Source organism: Pteronotus mesoamericanus, unplaced genomic scaffold (genome assembly GCF_021234165.1).
Source record: "Pteronotus mesoamericanus isolate MK-2021 breed Mesoamerican mustached bat unplaced genomic scaffold, CSHL_Meso_final contig_73, whole genome shotgun sequence".
Lineage (NCBI taxonomy): Eukaryota > Metazoa > Chordata > Mammalia > Chiroptera > Mormoopidae > Pteronotus > Pteronotus mesoamericanus.
In genome coordinates, this window is record NW_026555245.1 from 19,691,552 (window position 1) to 19,709,831 (window position 18,280).

An 18,280-nucleotide genomic window follows, 5' to 3' on the forward strand; every position below is an offset into this window, starting at 1 on the left:
ATCACAGAGGTAAAAGTTGTTAATGATTCATAAGGAAGTCATTCTAGACAAAGAAGTAAAAAACAAAACTGAGGAAACCAAAAGTTATGGGGTAGTGGAGCCAAAAAAGCCCCTAAGCGTCACATCTTAACAGAGGCCTATGGAGTAACTCTAATGTTAAAATTATGGAATAGGATACATCCTGGTCTTTGTACAGTTTTATGAGGTTCAACTCATGCCAACAAACTGCACCACAAGCAGCTCCAAAGACCTCAGAAAGCCCCTTTGAGTTAGCACTACTCAGTGGTTCTGTAAGGATCCATGCTTGACAGAGGCCAGCAGCCAGACACCAATGTGCTGGGAGGGAATGACCACAGGTAGCATATGCAACAGAATCCACAAAGCAAACTTCACTGTGTGACCTCAGGCATTCCTGCTGACCTGAGGATCAAGATCAACAGCCGACAGGCCAAACAGTTGAAAGCCTGAACTAGAAAAGACTAGTTTGGGGGCCTCAGCTACTCTTTAGGAGTAAGCCTTACCTAGATTTAGAACAAAGTCATGCTCTGGTCCAATACAGGCGATCAGTTCTGGCAGCAGTGGTACCTTTAAATATGTATATAGGGAAAAACATATGCACATGTATATATGTACATTTTTCCAGTTTTTGCCAATGAATCATTTGCTCTAGAAAGAAGATCTTTAAGCTGTAATCAGCACTAATAACAGAAGACCATAGGACTTCTGCCCAAGAGGGAGGCATAGATAGTAAAACTTTGCCCCTTTGCACAACCAAAGAAGGACAACAACAAATTTAAAAACAAAAAAACAACCAGAACTGCCAGAAAATTGAACTGTATGGAAGTCCAACAGCCAAGGAGTTAAAGAAACATTCATCCAGACCGGCAGAAGGGACAGAGATGGGCACCCAGGCAGAGAGGACACACAGAGAGGATGGATGGCAAGTCCTTGGCTGGCGGGCCAGGTGGTGCCACATTTGCGTGTAGATAAACCGGGAGGAAGAACAGGGGAGTGAGACAGACCGCTCAACCCAGGGTTCCAGTGTGGGAAAAGAAAGCCTCAAAACCTCTGGCTGTAAAAACCTGCATAAAAAGTGCTTCCCAGATAAGGCAAAGCTAAAGGAGTTCATCATCACCAAGTCCTTACTGTGTGAAATGTTAAAGGGACTTATCTAAGAAAAAGATTGTAACTATGAACAGTAAAATGACAACAAGCTCACAACCATCAACAACTGAACCTAAAAAAAATAAACACAAAAACAAAAACAAACTAAGCAAACACCTAGAACAGGAACAGAATCACAGAAATGGAGGCCACAGGTAAGGTTATCAGCAGGGGTGGGGGAGCAGGGAGAATGGGGGAAAAGATACAGGGAATAAGAAGCAAAATGGTAGGTACAAAATAGACAGGGGGAGGTTAAGAACAGTACAGGAAATGGAAAAGCCAAATAACTTATATGTATGAACCACGGGCATGAACTAAGGGGGGGGGGGGGTCTTAGTGGGAGGGGCAGGACAGAGGGGGATAAAGGGGAGGAAAAAAAGGGACTGTAATAGCATAATCAATAAAATATACATAAAAAAAGACGACTATAAAATTGCTGAAGTGGTTTCTATCTTATGGTTGGGCTAAGATATCTCTTTGGGACTTGCTTTTCCCTTAATTTAACTTGCATAAGTTTTATTTATATATTATATAATTACATACTATAATTATATACAGGGTGGGCAAAAGCAGGTTTACAGTTATTTGTATGGAAAAGAATGCAATAATTAAAAAATAACAATGCAAGAGTAAACTGTTTCACAGACTCACAACCCTAACCCTACTTTTGCCCACCCTTGCATATAATCCCTTCTCCCCACTTCACAAGTATTTATAATATCTCCCATTCATTCCCTCTAGTTAAGATTTATTACAAGTTAGAACTAATTATGTTTATGCTTCTTCCCTCATGTTGCCATTTTCTTTTCTAATTGACTTATTTTCCTATTGTATTTTGTTGGCTGTGTTCTACAAAGCACTGGATTCGTTTGCTTCTGATTACCACTTTGGCTCAATCCCAAACAACGCCGTTGGATTCTTTGTAATTCCATGAGTCATTTGACTCAACATTCAAAAACTGTCTGCAGGCTATTTTCCCCCATGCAATATAGTATTATTAAAGCCTTCCCATGCCTTTATGTTACTGTTATATTAATTTCAAGTTCTAAACTTATTTTTGTAGTATAAAAAACAATGGTTTAGTTGTACACATTATTACTTGGACTGCCAGTGCAGAATCAATATTTAAAAATATAATCTGGAGAGAAAGGCAATCAAATATAGTCCCTCTTGAGTAATACACACAGATTCAGATATTTATACACCTATGAAAAAGAAAGGGAAAGGAAATGAAGCTAACAAAATAAGAGACCTACTACATGCCTGCCTGCCTATCTACCCCATCTACCTATCACCTACCTACCTACTTAATTTAATCTTCATGATAGCTGTGTGAAGCAGTGGTCCTTATGCTTATTTTCTTGATGAGAAAATTAAGATTCCAATGTGGATATATATGACTTCACCAGGTTGCAAAAATATTAAGTGGGTAATAGAAAATTTAAATTTGGGTGTGGAGCACATACGGAAGGAACACACAGAATTCAGAGCCAGCCTGACCTGGGTTTGAACCACAGCTCTACCGGTAAATTATCCTTGGAGACTTAGTTCTCCTGATACATGAAATACACAGGGTCTACTGTCTTCAAAACTCTATGGTCAAATACTGTTTTTAAAGTTCTACAATTCCATTCGACTGTGAAGCCGTAAGAAGTTCTGCCAGAGAATGGAAATGTTCCTTAGGCTCTGACTTAACGCTACTGACATTATAAACTCAATCTAGGACTGAAGTTGAAGTCAGTTTATTCATACTGACCAAGCCATTAATGACATGAATGGTGTGTGTGCGCACACGCATGACAGAATGGAGATAGATGATCACACAACCAGAAACAGCTGATGAGCTCAGATTACTATCAACATGTAAACTCTGGCCTAACCAACTGCTGCTTTCTCTGCCCTTCTGAGAAGTCAATGGAGGAATAAGGCCCTTTAAAGCTTTCCCTACAGAAGTGGCTTGTTCACACCCAGATTTGGCACTTCCTGACCCAATTCCAATTCTAATCTCTGAACATTGGCTTGAACTTTGTAATGTTCTGAATTTTACAAATCTTACATATCTGAGCATTCTCCTATAATTTCGGTTCTCTTAACAAAATTTAGAAGAACTGATGACAAAAGGATTGGATAGCAGCAACTATTTTGAATGTTTTTGATAGTGGAGAGAGCATCTTCAAATTTCAATTGTAAGGGATTTCAGAGCACTGATATTTTCCTTAAGTCTTCCAAATAGAACCAAATTAAAGTATTTTACAGGCAGCTTCGATACAGTGTTTCACAAATAGAAATAACAGTTGCAGACTTTAAAGTGATTTTCAATTTCATAAAATTTTCAAGGAATGTTAATGTTCCATTTGGTAAAATTTTGTGTTCCTTGGCTACTTTTTTCCTATAAGTGTAATTTTCTACGTATTTCCAAATAATTTTATTGAAAACTGCTAAGAATGTCATAAGTTCTGCCAGTTTGCTTCACACCAAGACATATTTGGCTCTATAATCGCTGCTGGTCCTGCCCTTCAGGCTAGCCGGCTATCCTGGCAACACGTGCTTTTGGCCACTCTGTCCAGAGGAAGCGTATTTTCATTGTGATTCTAACTCCTGAGGCTTTGTTCTTATACCCCTCTGCCCCCTGAGAACAGAGAAATGCATGCACATTTACATTGTTTCAAATCTCTAGGAGCCCTCATGAGTGAGCATGCAAGTCTGGAAGTAAATTAAGAACACAGGCCTTATTTGCTTTTGAGGAGAAAAGTAAGAAGTCCTCTGTCCTAAGAGCCATACTGCAGAGATCCCTGCTCAGGCTTTCCCGTGGCCGTGCCCTCCCTGTAGATCAAGGAATTGACTGGGACAAGTGGACGTACCCTCCTGGAGCCTAGAATTCCCTCCCATTCCCTAGACTACAATCCTGTTATCTGTGACCCCAGAATTCCCTGCCCAATGACCCTGAATCCCTTACTATGCCTGTGTAGGTCTCTCCTCCAAGTCCACCCTTCAGAACAAAGAAGGAATAGCCAAAGAGGGGCAGCTGTTTGCAAAGGGTGGACAAAATCTGGACATTGGGCTGAGGTGTCCACAAGCATGAGCACAGAGCTATTTACTGTATAGGCTGGGGAGTGATACATTAAGAGAAGATAAGTGGTCCAGGGGCCAGAGGCGGGGCCAGGGGCATGCTCTGTCCATGTCACCATTTTCTGACATGGATCGAGGAGCCTGAGAATTTGAAATTTAAACCCAGCCTTTCAAGTTGTTCTCAAGATATACTTATCAACCTAAGTGGATAGAATAGATCTTACTTATTGTTTGATTCATAACTTTTAAAATATGTAGACATAGGGTACCCTAGGCCCTGCAAATGTCAGAGTCGGGCCTGCCAGTGTATCCCTTAGGTAAATAAAACTGGGTGAAAATAAAGAACCTTGGTGCTCCCGACTTAAGACAGCCTCCTCTTGAAGCCACTTTCAGAGGGAAACCATGGCATCAGTTCATTACATCACACAAGTACGCTTTAATTTTGATAATACCACCTTTATTTTTTGCAAATTATTAACTGGAGACAATGTAGGCTGAGGTGTAAAAACATGTTCTTTTTGTAACAAGAAAACCATTACAACTAGCGTGTTCTGAATGTCTACTAACAAAAAGTAGAAAGGGGAAGGAAGTAAGAACCACCAAGGTGCATGCATCCCATAAAGCAGAGAAAAGAAACCTGGAACAAAACAATGAAAGCTTACACACTAAGCGTCTGGTTTGTATTTGATTGTTGAGTGTGTGTGTTTTAGGGGGAGCTGTACTATAAAGATAAAAATTAGTCCATATTCTGAAACTGTCCCCAATTTATATGGTGAAAAGTTAAAATGTGGACTGAGCCCATTTGACTATTTGGAGTGAGTCCTACCTCCTACAGTTAGCTGTACCACCTGATAGTTCTGATTCTGAGCAACTTTCCAACTGTTTTCCTCATGGGTGAAGTGGGGACACTAACACATCTCTTGCAAGGTTATGGTGAATACTGAATGAGAATGTAAAATATCTAGTACAGTGACTGACACAGATCAATCTCAGTTAAAAATATTAATAAACAATAAGCTTTATTATAAATAATAAATGTAACTTTTGACAAGTGGGCATAATATTTTCTCAGCTACTACTATTCCAAAATAGGTTTCTTTCTGCAAATGATTTTACTCATGTTTTTGCTGTCATATCTTTAATTTTTTTTATTGTTGTTGAGTTACAGTTGTCCCCATTCCCACCGTCATTACTCTGCAAATGATTTTAACTTGTGATATGATTCATTCCTTTTTAAAATATTCTATAACAAGTCTACTGTTCCACAGGTACATTATCTGTGTATTTCCTAATTGCACTAAAATTAATTTTTACTAGTTTGGTTTTACTTTAAGTATCCATGCTTATTTACCACAATTGTATATCTATCAAATTGGACTTTTTTCACTCAAATTCTACCCTAAAAGATGAACTGTTGAATTATAACTGCTCTTCTTCAATGTTGAGGTTTTGAAGAATTTTTCCCCTTCTACTTTGAGTACCTCTTTTTGGATGACTGTTTCCTTTTGATGGTAAGTCCTTAAGGGCTCTTCAAATCTTTCCCTAAAAATATTACTAAAATATTATCTTTTTATATTTGTATTCATAATTAAAACCATCTTTTGGTTCCTACTTTTTTATTTCACAAGGTTGGTTATACAGGTGGCTTAGATAGAATATTAAATAAGTATAATCATGATAAAGAGAATGTAAATAAAATAGATTAAATATAAAAATTTTGTCAGAGAATCCTTTTATGAAGCAATCAAAATTTATAGACTTGGTAAATATATTAATGGACTATGTATATTTTTAAAAAATAAAGCATACGTGCCATAAGCTTCTAAACAGTCATCAAATTCAAGTAAAAGAGTATTTTTTCTGCTCAATTGCTCTTGTCAGAGCTGCACAGAAAGTCTTATTATTTTATTAAATAGAGATGCAACTTGTTTATTTGTTCCTACTCTTAACATTTCACCACTGCCACACAGCCTGTGGGCACATTTATAGTATTTAAGTAATTAAAAAACTTACATAAATTTTAGCAGCAAATAAATTGTTCCCTTTTAATATTCTAGGCAAAACTAATAATAATGAAAGTCTGGAATGGCAAAGGCTTTAAATACCTTCCGCGTCAGCATTCACACAGTAGCCCACTGACACTAACGGTAGCACTTGGAGCTGTGATGCTGCTTCATTTGGGGCTCCATTATCTAGTCATCCTCACTTCAAAAGTTGTGGAGTGGCGGTGTTGCAGTGAATGTGAAGGTAATATACTGTATGGTTATGTATTGTATATATAGGTAATGATACTCGCTCATATGGTTGTTGTTGTGAGTTGCTAAGTTAATGTATATAAAGCACTTAGAAGAGTGCCTGGCACCTAACTTTTGGTTTGCCATCCTAACCTAATTCTGCCATTCGTGTGCTGATTTTGATGAGGTATATTTGGTTTCTCTGGTGCTTGAACCTGAGATTTCCCATGAAAATGTCCCATGGCCATGCTCCCTTCCAACTCAGGCAGGACCTGTGCACTCTCTTCCTTGTGCCTGCAGTAGTCTTTAGCCCTTACCTCCAAACTCTCACTGACTTTACATAGCTAACTCCTTTTGTTTTTTAGGTCTCACTTTAAATAATTGTGTTTTGGGGGAAGCCTTCCCTGTCTATCCCGGGCTAGATATTTAGTGCCTCATGATTTAAATATTCCTATATCCCTTTAATTTTCCTTAAGAGTACTCGCCAGACTTTATAGCTTTGTAGTTATGTGAATATTTAATAAATATAAATATGTATCTTCTACTAAACGTAAGCTCCTTTAATGCAGGGTCCAAATCCATTTTGTTCATCATTATATCCTAATTATTATAGTGTTTAGCCTAGAGTAGGTAAGAAGTATTTGTTAAAGAAATGAATAAATTATATTCAGAGATAAGCCCTGAGATTCGATATAAGTAACATGATTTGCCCAAGCCTACAGCCACTATAAATGACAGAACTATAAGCAGAATTCAGTTCTTCTGACTCAAAAGTCCTCCATTATTTCTAGGCATTAAATCTTCAATTACATAAATCATACGAAGAACCATGCACTTCCTATTCTGTAGGTTCTAGAATAAAAGTAGAAACCAGAAAGTATAGATCTAAGGTAGTCTGGAGGAACTAGACCTTCCTAAGCAACTGATATTTAAGATATGAAGCAGGAGTTAAGGTTGGGGGGAAGGAAGGGTTAGGCACAGAGTTCCAGATAGAAAGAACCATCTACACAGTGGTCCAGTGATGAGAAAAGCTTGAGGAATAAGAACAGAAAAAAGACCACTGTGAATGCAAAAGGAGTAGGAAGGAGGCTGAGGTTTAATCAAAGAGGTTGGGCCAGAACTTCTGCACCAAGAGAAGAAAAAGACACTGAAGGGTTTCAGCGGGGGTAACACAATCAGCTTTGTGCATTACATAAGATGATACTGACTGCTCAGTGTGGGTGGGGGGGTAAGGAGAAGACTTAGTTAATTGGTTGGATGTGGGGGTCCAGATAGAAAGAAATATAAAAGATTGACATGCCGGTATCCAGTATGATCTCCAGAGAGGACTGTAGAGTACTGTTTATAGAGAAAGGGCCATGAGCAGATAGATTAAGAGTTTAATTTTATTAAGTGTAAAACAGTTCTCATAAATAGTGACAACTGCTGTTTCTGTGGTTGTCTTTACTGATCATTGAAAACCACCTGCTGGGATTAAGGGTATGGTGATTTTTAGGTGTTGCTCCACTCTAACTAAGCATAGGTACATCTAGACTTGGTGTTTGGAAAGGAAAATCACCTAAGGAGCTAAGAATGCAACTGAGTCTAAACATGAAAAAGTCTTTCCCTTCAATCAGATTTCTAGGGTAGACTTAATATAACATGTGAGTGACACATGAATAAAAAGCATTCCTATTTCTTGAATTTCCTTCTTATTTTCCCAAGAATAAAGAAAGTTTAGATATGATAACATGACCACGGCCACCTGGTCTAGCGTGGCTAACAGGTGTTTGAGGCATCAGTGTTGTATGGGGGAGATCAAACCTATAAAATTAACTTTAATTGGCCTGGGCTAAATAATGGATGAGCATAGACAGACCAAAGGATTTTCCTATAAATTGGGTAAGGGGGCAAATAGTAAGCAAATAAAATGAGAAGTGTGCTTAGCTCTTTGATCTTACAGAAAGTATTTCATACCTTATTTTATGATCTAGCTTTTATTCATATTATATTTTTGCTTCATTTCACAATCTGTCATATTTATAGTTACTATTTATACATAGTAAAAAAAAAAAAAGGAATGCCTGTTAAAATAGTTAGTTGGCAGTATTGACTATGTAATACCTTTTTCATTTTCATTCTGGTGAGCCAGTACTGCCTAAACAAGCTCATGAGATGGTTGCTAAGCCTTCACACTGTGGCTCATGGCCACTGCCTTTGCTCCATAGAGACGCCAGGAAAGCAAAGACCATGCATCAGGAGCCACGCAGTGCTAATGAGAATCCTTGTTATCATTAGCCTGATCATTCCATTAATGAAGTCCTGAAGCATATAAGGTGAATGGCAAAATGTGTTAAATATACCAAAAGGCATGTTCTTTTATAAATTTTGAGACCAGGGTGAGAGACTTTTCAGTACTTAATCTATATGCCAACTGGGCATTTTGAAACTAGGCATCTATAAAAGAACTAAGGAAAGAGGCACTAAAGGCAAGTCAAGTCTAAGACAAGTCCAGACTGCTTTGGTCTCGTGAGGTCCTGCTTAAAATCTAAAATCTACAATGATTCTTGTTTAATCTCACACTACCACCATTAAGAAACATTAAACAAACACATATGGATCAGTATACAAGAGATTTTGAAAAAGAAAGAGGAATATTTTAACTTAATATCCTGAGTAAGTTTAACATGTATTTTATTTTTATATTAGAACACTCAGAGAGGTCTTTGAGGTATTTTATTTATTTATTTTTATAGTTTTTAAAAAATCATTTATTTGTTTTTACAGAGGGGGAAGGAAGGGAAAAAGAAAGGGAAAGAAACATCGACATTAGAGAGAAACATCGGTTGCTTCTTGTATGTGCCCTGAACAGGGACCCAACCCACGACCTAGGCATGTGCCTGACTGGGGATCAAACCAGCAACCTTTCGCCTTGCAGAATGATGCCTAACCAACTGAGCTACACTAGTCAGGGGGCTTAAAGTATTTTAATATATTTTTTACACTTACACCTTTACTATCATATTTATTAAACTAGGAAAAGTATCTCATGTTTATTTTCACTTTTTAATTTTAATTAGCACATATACAGAGCTTAAAAATGCATGTCTTCTTTACTGCTGTAGTTTGTAATATTGCCTAACCTGGTATAATACAGCAAAACCTTAAGTACCCCAATTCAATACAACAAAATGAACCAGTGCTGAATCATTTGAGCATTTGCCTCTAACCTAATTAAATTAACAAATTCTTGCTAATATTAACTTCAGTTTTAGCTTTTTGATGTTTGTTGAATATCAGGCATCTTGCTTACTACCTAAAAATTCTGATTTTTTCCCCACATCTTTAGTGATTAGAAACATGGTCTTGAAAAACTGGCCAAGTATTCAAACCATATCTCCATCTCTTGCTAGCTATGTAACCATTTAATCGCTCTATGTCTTAGCTTTCAACTTGAATCTCACATGCTCATCTATAAAACAGGATAAAGGAGTACCTATCTCAAAGAGTTGTTAAATTCTACATGCTCTGTTATATGTAAAGTACTTAGAACCATGCCTGGTGCATGTAACTGCCCAAAAATGTTAGCTATCATTACCATCACTGCCTTCTTCATTTTGATTTTTGGACACTGAGAAAAAGAGTCTACAAAATATGTATTTAAATTTTTCCTGTGTATTCTTAGCCCTTAATATTATCAGAAGCATCAATCTTATTTTCCATTCAATTAGCTTTTCCTTAGTCCAGAGATTCTCAAACTTTTCTTTTATATAAGTACTTTTATAACATATTCAAACATGAACTTCCCCATGATATAATCTGTAACTTTAGAATCCTTTGATTAAGAAAATACGTATGAACAGAGGGATTTAAGGACCCCCTAAGATAAATCCATAGCCCCTCCAGGGTCTAAAGCTTACTGGTTAGGAACAATTGTTTTAATTAATAATTAATATATTACATTAAAATGTAATTCATGTTCTTTAAAAAAAAACCAAACTTGTTGGTCAAAGCTCTTTCAACTTCTCTTACCTCGCCCATGACTGCTATGGGTGTTTCTCCTGTTGCCTGAGCAACACGATGTTCTACTAAGTAGAACATATACTCATCATAGAGTAGACGGATCAGGTGGAAGGAGCCAAAGCTAGCAGCACTGCGTAAGGTTAAGTCCCGAATAACCATTGAGCTGTTCCAAGAGAAAAGACACACGCAGTCAATATTAGTGACCAGGATTTGAGTTCAATGTACTTTTCTTCTTAAAAGAAGTCAAGTTGAGGTTGAAAGGTTGGTACGGCACACAACTTGCCATGCAAGTTGTCATTATTAAATAATGTCATTATTGAAAGCAGTTGGCTCAACTCTTTGAAAGAGGGAAGTAAAAGAGACATTTTACTGGCATAGGCAAGACTGCTGACTCCATTAAACTCCCATATGGGTCAGGACTGAATATAAAAGATTTTTTAAAGACTGGTAACTCATCACCACAAGAAAAAGCTACTCCAAGTGAAAATTTTATTGATGGATAAACACTGTGTTAACACCTCTCCATGATAGTGACTTTGATATATACTTTTCAAAAACTATTTTTTGTGTCATACAAAGGTTACAAACTACACTAAGTAATGACCTGGATGTGGCAATGTAGGTGAGTATGTACAAGGATCTGTACAAGTTGGGTTAGAAGGCAAATTTATTGGGATCCCAGTTTCTTACTGATTTCCACCTAAATTAAGGTGATTTTCCATGAGAAGTGTAATAAAATCAATAAAGAAATGCATATGTTTGGAAAATGTGAAGACTGAATTTATAAAATATAATACAAAAATATGAACAATATTATTAATAAAATACTAACAAAAAAATCAATTAAAAAGTAAATGAGTCCAAAATAAAATTTTGGCTTTGCTGAGGTATGCCAATCATTAGCTTCTTTGTGCACTTCAAACCTCTTTAATATTTCTCACTTAGAATCACAGTGGAGTATGTATGGGGTATCTTGGGTGTGCAGGCGTGTGTTTTTCAACACTTTTATTTCGTGATCATTTCTAGAGATTTTTGGCTTAGGAAAACTAAATAGCCATTATATTCTCTTTGTAATAAGATGAATACATATGTTATTTACTTTTTAAAGATGTTATTTATTAATTCTTAGAGAGAGGGGAAGGGAGGGAGAAAGAGAGGCAGAGAAATATTGATGTGTGAGAGATACGGTGACTGGCTGCCTCTCATAACACCCCTAACTGGGGATCTAGCCCGCGACCCAGGCATGCATCCTAACTGGGAATTGAACTGGCAGCCTTTCAGTTCACAGGCTGGCATTCAATCCACTGAGCCACACCAGCCAGGGCACCATTATGTTCTTAACATACAGATGATATATTATTAAATTGTACAACTGAAACCTATATAAATTATTAATTAATGTCACTCCAGTAAATTCAATAAATAAATTTTTTTAAATGACTACTATTCAAAATAAAAGAAATTCAAATTGAAGTAAACATCTATTTTACTGTAAGAAATTAGAAGATCTGGTGTCGCAGAGGGTATGGCAAAAGAACACCCACGTACTGTTTCTGCAAGTGTAACTTCAAGCAACTTTTATATGAGGGAGTTTGGTAATATTTGTTAAAATTTAAAATGTACAAATCCTTTGACCTAGCAATTCCAATTTTAGAAATTTATACAAATGAGCAAAGGTAGTTTTAACTGCAGCAGTATTTACACTTGTGAGAAACTATTGTGAAAAACTAAATGCCCATTAGTAGGATGCTGAGTAAAAAATTATAGTTTGTTCATATTTGGAATTTTATGTAATTGTTTAAAGAAATGAGGTAAGTAGACATAAAGGTAGTAATATGGAAAGATGTCTATAATATAATGTTAAGTTAAAGAAGAAAAATATAAAATAAAAGCTCAGTTAACAATAAAATCTATCCATACAGTTGTTTTAAACCCCATCCCTAAATAGGAGAGTTTACTACTTTATTAGTGTTGGGACTGCACAATTGAATAAATAGTATCAGTCAATTTAAAAAGCTCAAACAATCTTACCAGAATTTATTTGAGGATATATGCATAATTTTATACAAATATTATTACTAAAGTATTTGTTATAACTATATTGTACCAAAAACTATCTAAATATTCAAGAATAAGGTAAAAGGGAATATTTAAATAATTTTTGAGACATACACATAAGGAAATATTGTGAGGACATTAAAATTATGTTTCTAAAGATATTTTGTGGCAAGAAATGCTCAAGATATAATGTTAAATGAAAAATATTAAGGAAAAATACAGATTATATACACTGTGGTAAACAACTAGATCCCAATTTTATATAACACTAAAAGAAAACATTTTACCAGTGTTATTTTTGGGTAGTAAAATTATAAATGATTTAATCATCGTAGGCCTTTAGAGTTCCCTTAAAATATAATAACCCTGAAATCATGTAAATGACTAAGGAGAATATTCATACTGATTAGCTTTTTAATATTATTAAAAGAAGTGCAAAGTCAATTATTTTTTTCCAGGAGAATTCACATTCATTCATTCAATAGATATATATTGTGTTTCTCTGTGCCAGGCTCTTATTCTATAACAAGACAAAAAATTTGGTTTTAACAGAGATTATATTCTAGTAGGAGAGGCAGTCAATAAAAACATAAGCAGATATAAAATATAAAATTAGATACTGATAAACTCTATGAAAAAATTTAATCAGGGTAAGAGGTTGGAGAGTGATGGGGCAGTCATTTTAAGCTAGGGAGTCAGGAAAATTCCTTCTGAAGAGGTGATATTTAAGCAGAAACTGGACTGAAGTGAGGGACTGAGCATGCAAATATGTGAACTTTCCTAAAGGAAGGAATGGAGAGCAAATGCAGATGTTGAGGCAGAACTACGTCTGATGTGTTCTAAGAACAGCTAGGAGAGGATAGTATGGTTGGAGCACAGCGAGCTAAGAGAAGAGGAATATGGTATGGGGTCTAGAGGTCACTAGTAGCGCTCACTAACACCAACTTCTGTTGGAAAATGAAAAAAAAATCTGCATCCCTTCAGTTATAATACCTAATTATCTTTAAAAAATACTGATGACCACGCATGCCACGAAATTTTGGTAATGTGTTTAGAAAAGAATCGGCTGAATTCCATTATTCATGCCGTGTCTACTTTATTAACTGTGTTGGGCCCCTGCCCTACAAGCTGAGGATTAAGTGACACAATTAACCGTTTAATTGGAAACCTATTGTCCTATTCAGACTTCTGTAAGGTATGTTGCAAAACTGACTCCATCAAATTTCATGTTGCTAAGTTACTATGAATTCAACTCCTTTCAAAATCAGTTATGAATGTTAATTATTTTATAATGGATGAGAAATGCCCTTGTGTATTTATTTATCTTATAATTTATGGTGTGGAAACTGAAACATTTACTTTAACACATATTACTCAACCCACCTCCTTGTGTATTTGGGGATATATCACACTATTCCTAAGAAGAAAGGTAAAACATCATACCTGTGACCCTCTTGTGAAATCTCTTTTCAATGCTCTTTTAGAATCAAGTGCTCACAGTTGATTCTAAAAGAGCATTACTTTCTGGAAGGTTTATATATTGTCTAGTTGTATGCAAACTAAGTTCCCTGTGCCCCCTTTCAAATCACAATCAAAGCTTAATTTTTTTTCCTTAAATATGGGATATTCGGTTGACCCTCAGGGTGTCCCTAAGTAATGCTGTGTTCCGTTATATACACAAAATACACAAGCTGAGAAATGGTCCACCTAACTTGTCCCTTTCTGCTCAAGAAAGACAGTGATTATTTTTTTTGCTACCTCACTGGGAGCTAACAGTAGCCATTCAAAGCCAGGTTAGGCAAGGAGAGAACTCCATTTGGAAAACAGGGTCTTTGCAGCAATACATCAACTGCTAGTTGATATGATTCTCTGCCAGTCCACTTCTATATTTGTGTGCATATAAACAGACACACAGGATTTTAGATATTAGGAGATTAACCGACTTCAGAAATGAAGAGTCTGTGTAAGTGACTGCCAAATTCTTATTACAATGCCAAAACATTTAAAAAGTACTCTGCAATCCTGTGTCTCTGATAGTTTGTGAATGTAGTTTTTATTACTCAACATGTTCTTATGCCTTAGTCAAAAACAGTTCAGATTTTAAAGGCTTTTAAGTTTTTAAGCTATTGACTTTGCCTACCAGCAGGAGGTATGCATCTGTCTGAATATGCCTTTCCTTCTGTGGTCCTGAACTATACGCCTTCAAGTCTTTTTGAAATGAAAATAATAACCATAATAGTATCTAATAATAACAAGCCAATTATCCTCAACTCAGGGAGGACAAAGGGCAGGCAAGTGAGGATCTGGGTTTGTGTATCTGCGAGAACAAGAAATACAAGTAAGTAATTTTCTCTTTTCAATATACCTGTAACAGATCTCTGGGGAGACAAAGGCTCCAGGGGTGTATTTCTAAAATGTTATCAACTAAATATAGTAAAAATAAAAACCCACAGGAAGAAGTAAGGGCAGGTCTAACATAACAACATAAGGGAACAGTTAAGAAGGGGGAAAAAAACTCTGCTTTTCCTGATATAGAGAATGCAGTCTGCTTTTGGCCATTTAGGTTTTTCAACAACCAGCTAGTATAACTTCTGTTTCATCAATCACTCATGAAGCACATATACCATCTATATAATTTTCTGGGGAAAAAAGTGGAAGAATAAAAAATCAACTTGCAAGCAAATAGGAAAATACAGGAAATCTTAATATTCCCAAATTAAATTTTTGACTTCTCCTATTACTGTTACTTTGAGAATGCTGTGACAATGTCTTCTAAATCTTCCCCAAGTATTGAGGGAAAATTTGTATTTCTCACTGGCACCCAGATCTAAACCTAGCATTGGTTTTACTGAAGCATACCAGTGGGTCACAGAGTCAGAGAGCACCTTAATAAGGTGCTTCTCAGATTGTGTGGGCTACAGGTCCTAAATATATGTGAGGCAAAACTGTGGAATTATTTCATTCCAAAAACAAAAACAAAACAACAACAATACAAAACTGGCAGGCTTTCTTTTACTGCACGTGAACCTGTTCTAGACACTAGAAAACAATGTTCAGGAGGTAAGGATAATTTAACTGTTAATTAAACATATATAGATCTGCAGCTCTACTTCAGTTTAAGAAAAAAGAATTGGACCAAATCAGTTAAGAAAGAAAGAAGCCACAATAAAAACCAAAGTGACTACTATCATAATTAAAAGCTCTCTGTGTCCAAGTAATCTGAAGGCCTTTCTCTTCCAGGGGTCTTCTATGTCTGCAAAAATTACATTTCTATCTATATTATTTTAGTCAAGAAGTGGCTCATTTTATACTATCTGTTAGATTACTGGATATTAAAATAGCTTTGCATTAGAATCAGCCCAAATAAGTTTTCTGAAGAAAGAATGTCTGATTTATTCCTAATCATTACTCCCTAACCATCAAGATTTTGATCCAGTAGGTTTTGGGAGATACCTAGGATTTTTTTTTTTTTCATTAATTCTGATGTGCAGCTAGGTTTGAAACAGTTGTAATCGACCAAATTAATAAATTTACTAGAAACATCTGAATGACATTTTAAAACAGACACTTCGTGGGGCTTCACTTTTGCAGTTTCTGATTTAAGTAGATTTGGCGGAGGGACCTGAGAATTTGTATTTCTAACATGTTTCTGAGTGACAGTGATGCTACTGGTCTCTGAGAATCACTGAACCATAGAATAAGAAGAAGAATGGTGCTAAGACCTCAAGAAAGCCTAAATAATGTATGTTTGCCGGCGGGAGGGCTGTGGCCCTTTTCTGACTGTTGCTGAACATGTTATCTAGACTGGAATCTTAGATGTTCCCATCAGAGAACGCTAGGGCTTTGAGAAAGAGACTTTCTCTTCCTAGCAGATGGCTGATTTTCATGAGTTTCCTGGTACAGTTCCATAATGTTGTAATCAATGACACAGGGTGAAGATAACCACAGCAGGAAGTTTCTGCAAACTGAAGTCTTCACTCATTTATTTTCTTTTGTCTGAGAAGCATGTACATACACACATATTTGCAGACTATGAAAATAAAGCTTAGTAAAAACTGAGATGATACCTGTAGAAAGACCATTTTAGCAGAAACTGCCTGGCAGCTTTAGGAAAACTGGGTCTTCCTTCATAGGGCTTCAGGGCTTGCATCATCACGTTGTCAAGCCACGCAGCCCACTGCTCCAGGGTGCTCTGCTGCTGAAGAGTCATCTTGAAATCTGTTTCTAGTCTCTGAACCATGTTGTCATCACACTGGCATACCCAGGAAGCCTGCTCCTGGGACAAAACAGAAAGAGCAAAAGAAAAGTTTGACTCAGCATCTCTTCATTGAATGTCAGTAATCAAACCATATGCTTGAATGGGAAATTATAATGAAAGCTTCAAACAACTTAAATGAATTAAGAAAATGAACAACTACCTGTCCGTTGTTAAGGAACTTACCATCGCCTTTGTGCATAAAAAAGTGATGGGACATAAAAGTTTGGCTTGGTTTTTCTATTGGGTTGGCCAAAAAGTTTGTTTATTTCTTCTGTACAATGGTTCTAGTAGTGCTTAGCTGTCTTTAACTTCATTCAAAACAATTTTGTTAAATTGTATTGTGACAGCTGTCATATCAGCTTGCACTTTTAAAAAAACATCTAAATTGGCGAACTTTTGTGCAGCCATTTTAATATCGGAAGATGGAGGAAAATGCGCAACATTTTCAGCATATTATGCTTTATTATTTCAAGAAAGGTAAAAATGCAACTGAAACGCAAGAAAAGATTTGTGCTTGGTTCTGTTTTGTTAGTTCAGGGAACAGACTGACAGCTGTCAGAGAAAAGGGGGTGAAGGATGGTGAAAAGAAGGGGGAGGGATCAGTCAAAGAACATGTATAAATGGCCCATGGACACGGACAATGGTGTGGGGGTGGACTGTGGGAGTGGGAGGTGGGCTGGATAGAGGAGGACAAAGGGGAAAAAACTGGGACAACTGTAATAGAATAAACAAGAATTAAAAAAAGGAAAAAAGATTTATGCAGTGTATGAGAAAATGCTATGGCTGATCAAACATGTGAAAAGTGATTTGTGAAGTTTCTTGTACTACTGACATTTTGGCCAAATAATTCTTTGCTGTGGGGCTGTCTTATGCATTGGAAGATGTTTAGCAGCACCCCTGGCCTCCACTCACTAGAAGCCAATAGCAAGAGAGAGCTGACATAATCAAAACATCCAAATCAATAAAATTATTGGTGAAAATGAAAAATGTGTCTTTTATTTTATGGAAAAACTAAATGGACCTTTTGGCCATCCTAATGCGTTAGCTAGCCTGTATGAAAGACTGAAATACCTGATCACTGAAGAAAAATAAAAGCCTGGACAAACAGTATGCAAGGTCTCCCATTCTATTCAGTTTTTAATGCTACCTGCAGAAGTTCTCTTTTTGTTTCCTTTCAATCAGATAGAAGTTTAAAAATCCAATTCATTTGAGAGGATTTAGGGTCAGTCAGATAAATAAACAGATTTGTCTGACCAAAAGTAGTCCTTTAGGATTAAAACAGAAACACACACTGAATAATACCAGGTAGAAGCATATGCTGTATGCGTTTTATAAATTGGAAACAAATATCAAGGCCTGTCAAAGCAAGACTATGAATGCAAATTAATTTAAAGAACTGAAAACAACAATAGCAACAACAAAAATACATTTGAGAAAATATCTGCCAAGAAACACAATTCTTAGTTTTCCTCTGGTTCTGACTGGGAAGTTTCAC

At 36.3% G+C, this 18,280-nt stretch overlaps 1 protein-coding gene across 1 annotated transcript in view; it reads right to left on the reverse strand.

Annotated features, from left to right (window-relative positions):
- Nucleotides 1-18,280, reverse strand: part of RFX3 (regulatory factor X3) — a 212,454-nt gene that overhangs the window by 10,525 nt on the left and 183,649 nt on the right. Inside the window, exons 14-15 of the mRNA XM_054583074.1 lie at nucleotides 16,595-16,803; nucleotides 10,479-10,632 (exon numbers count right to left, since the gene is read on the reverse strand). Of these exons, the coding sequence (XP_054439049.1) occupies nucleotides 10,479-10,632; nucleotides 16,595-16,803 (363 nt within the window). The remainder of the gene's footprint in view (nucleotides 1-10,478; nucleotides 10,633-16,594; nucleotides 16,804-18,280) is intronic.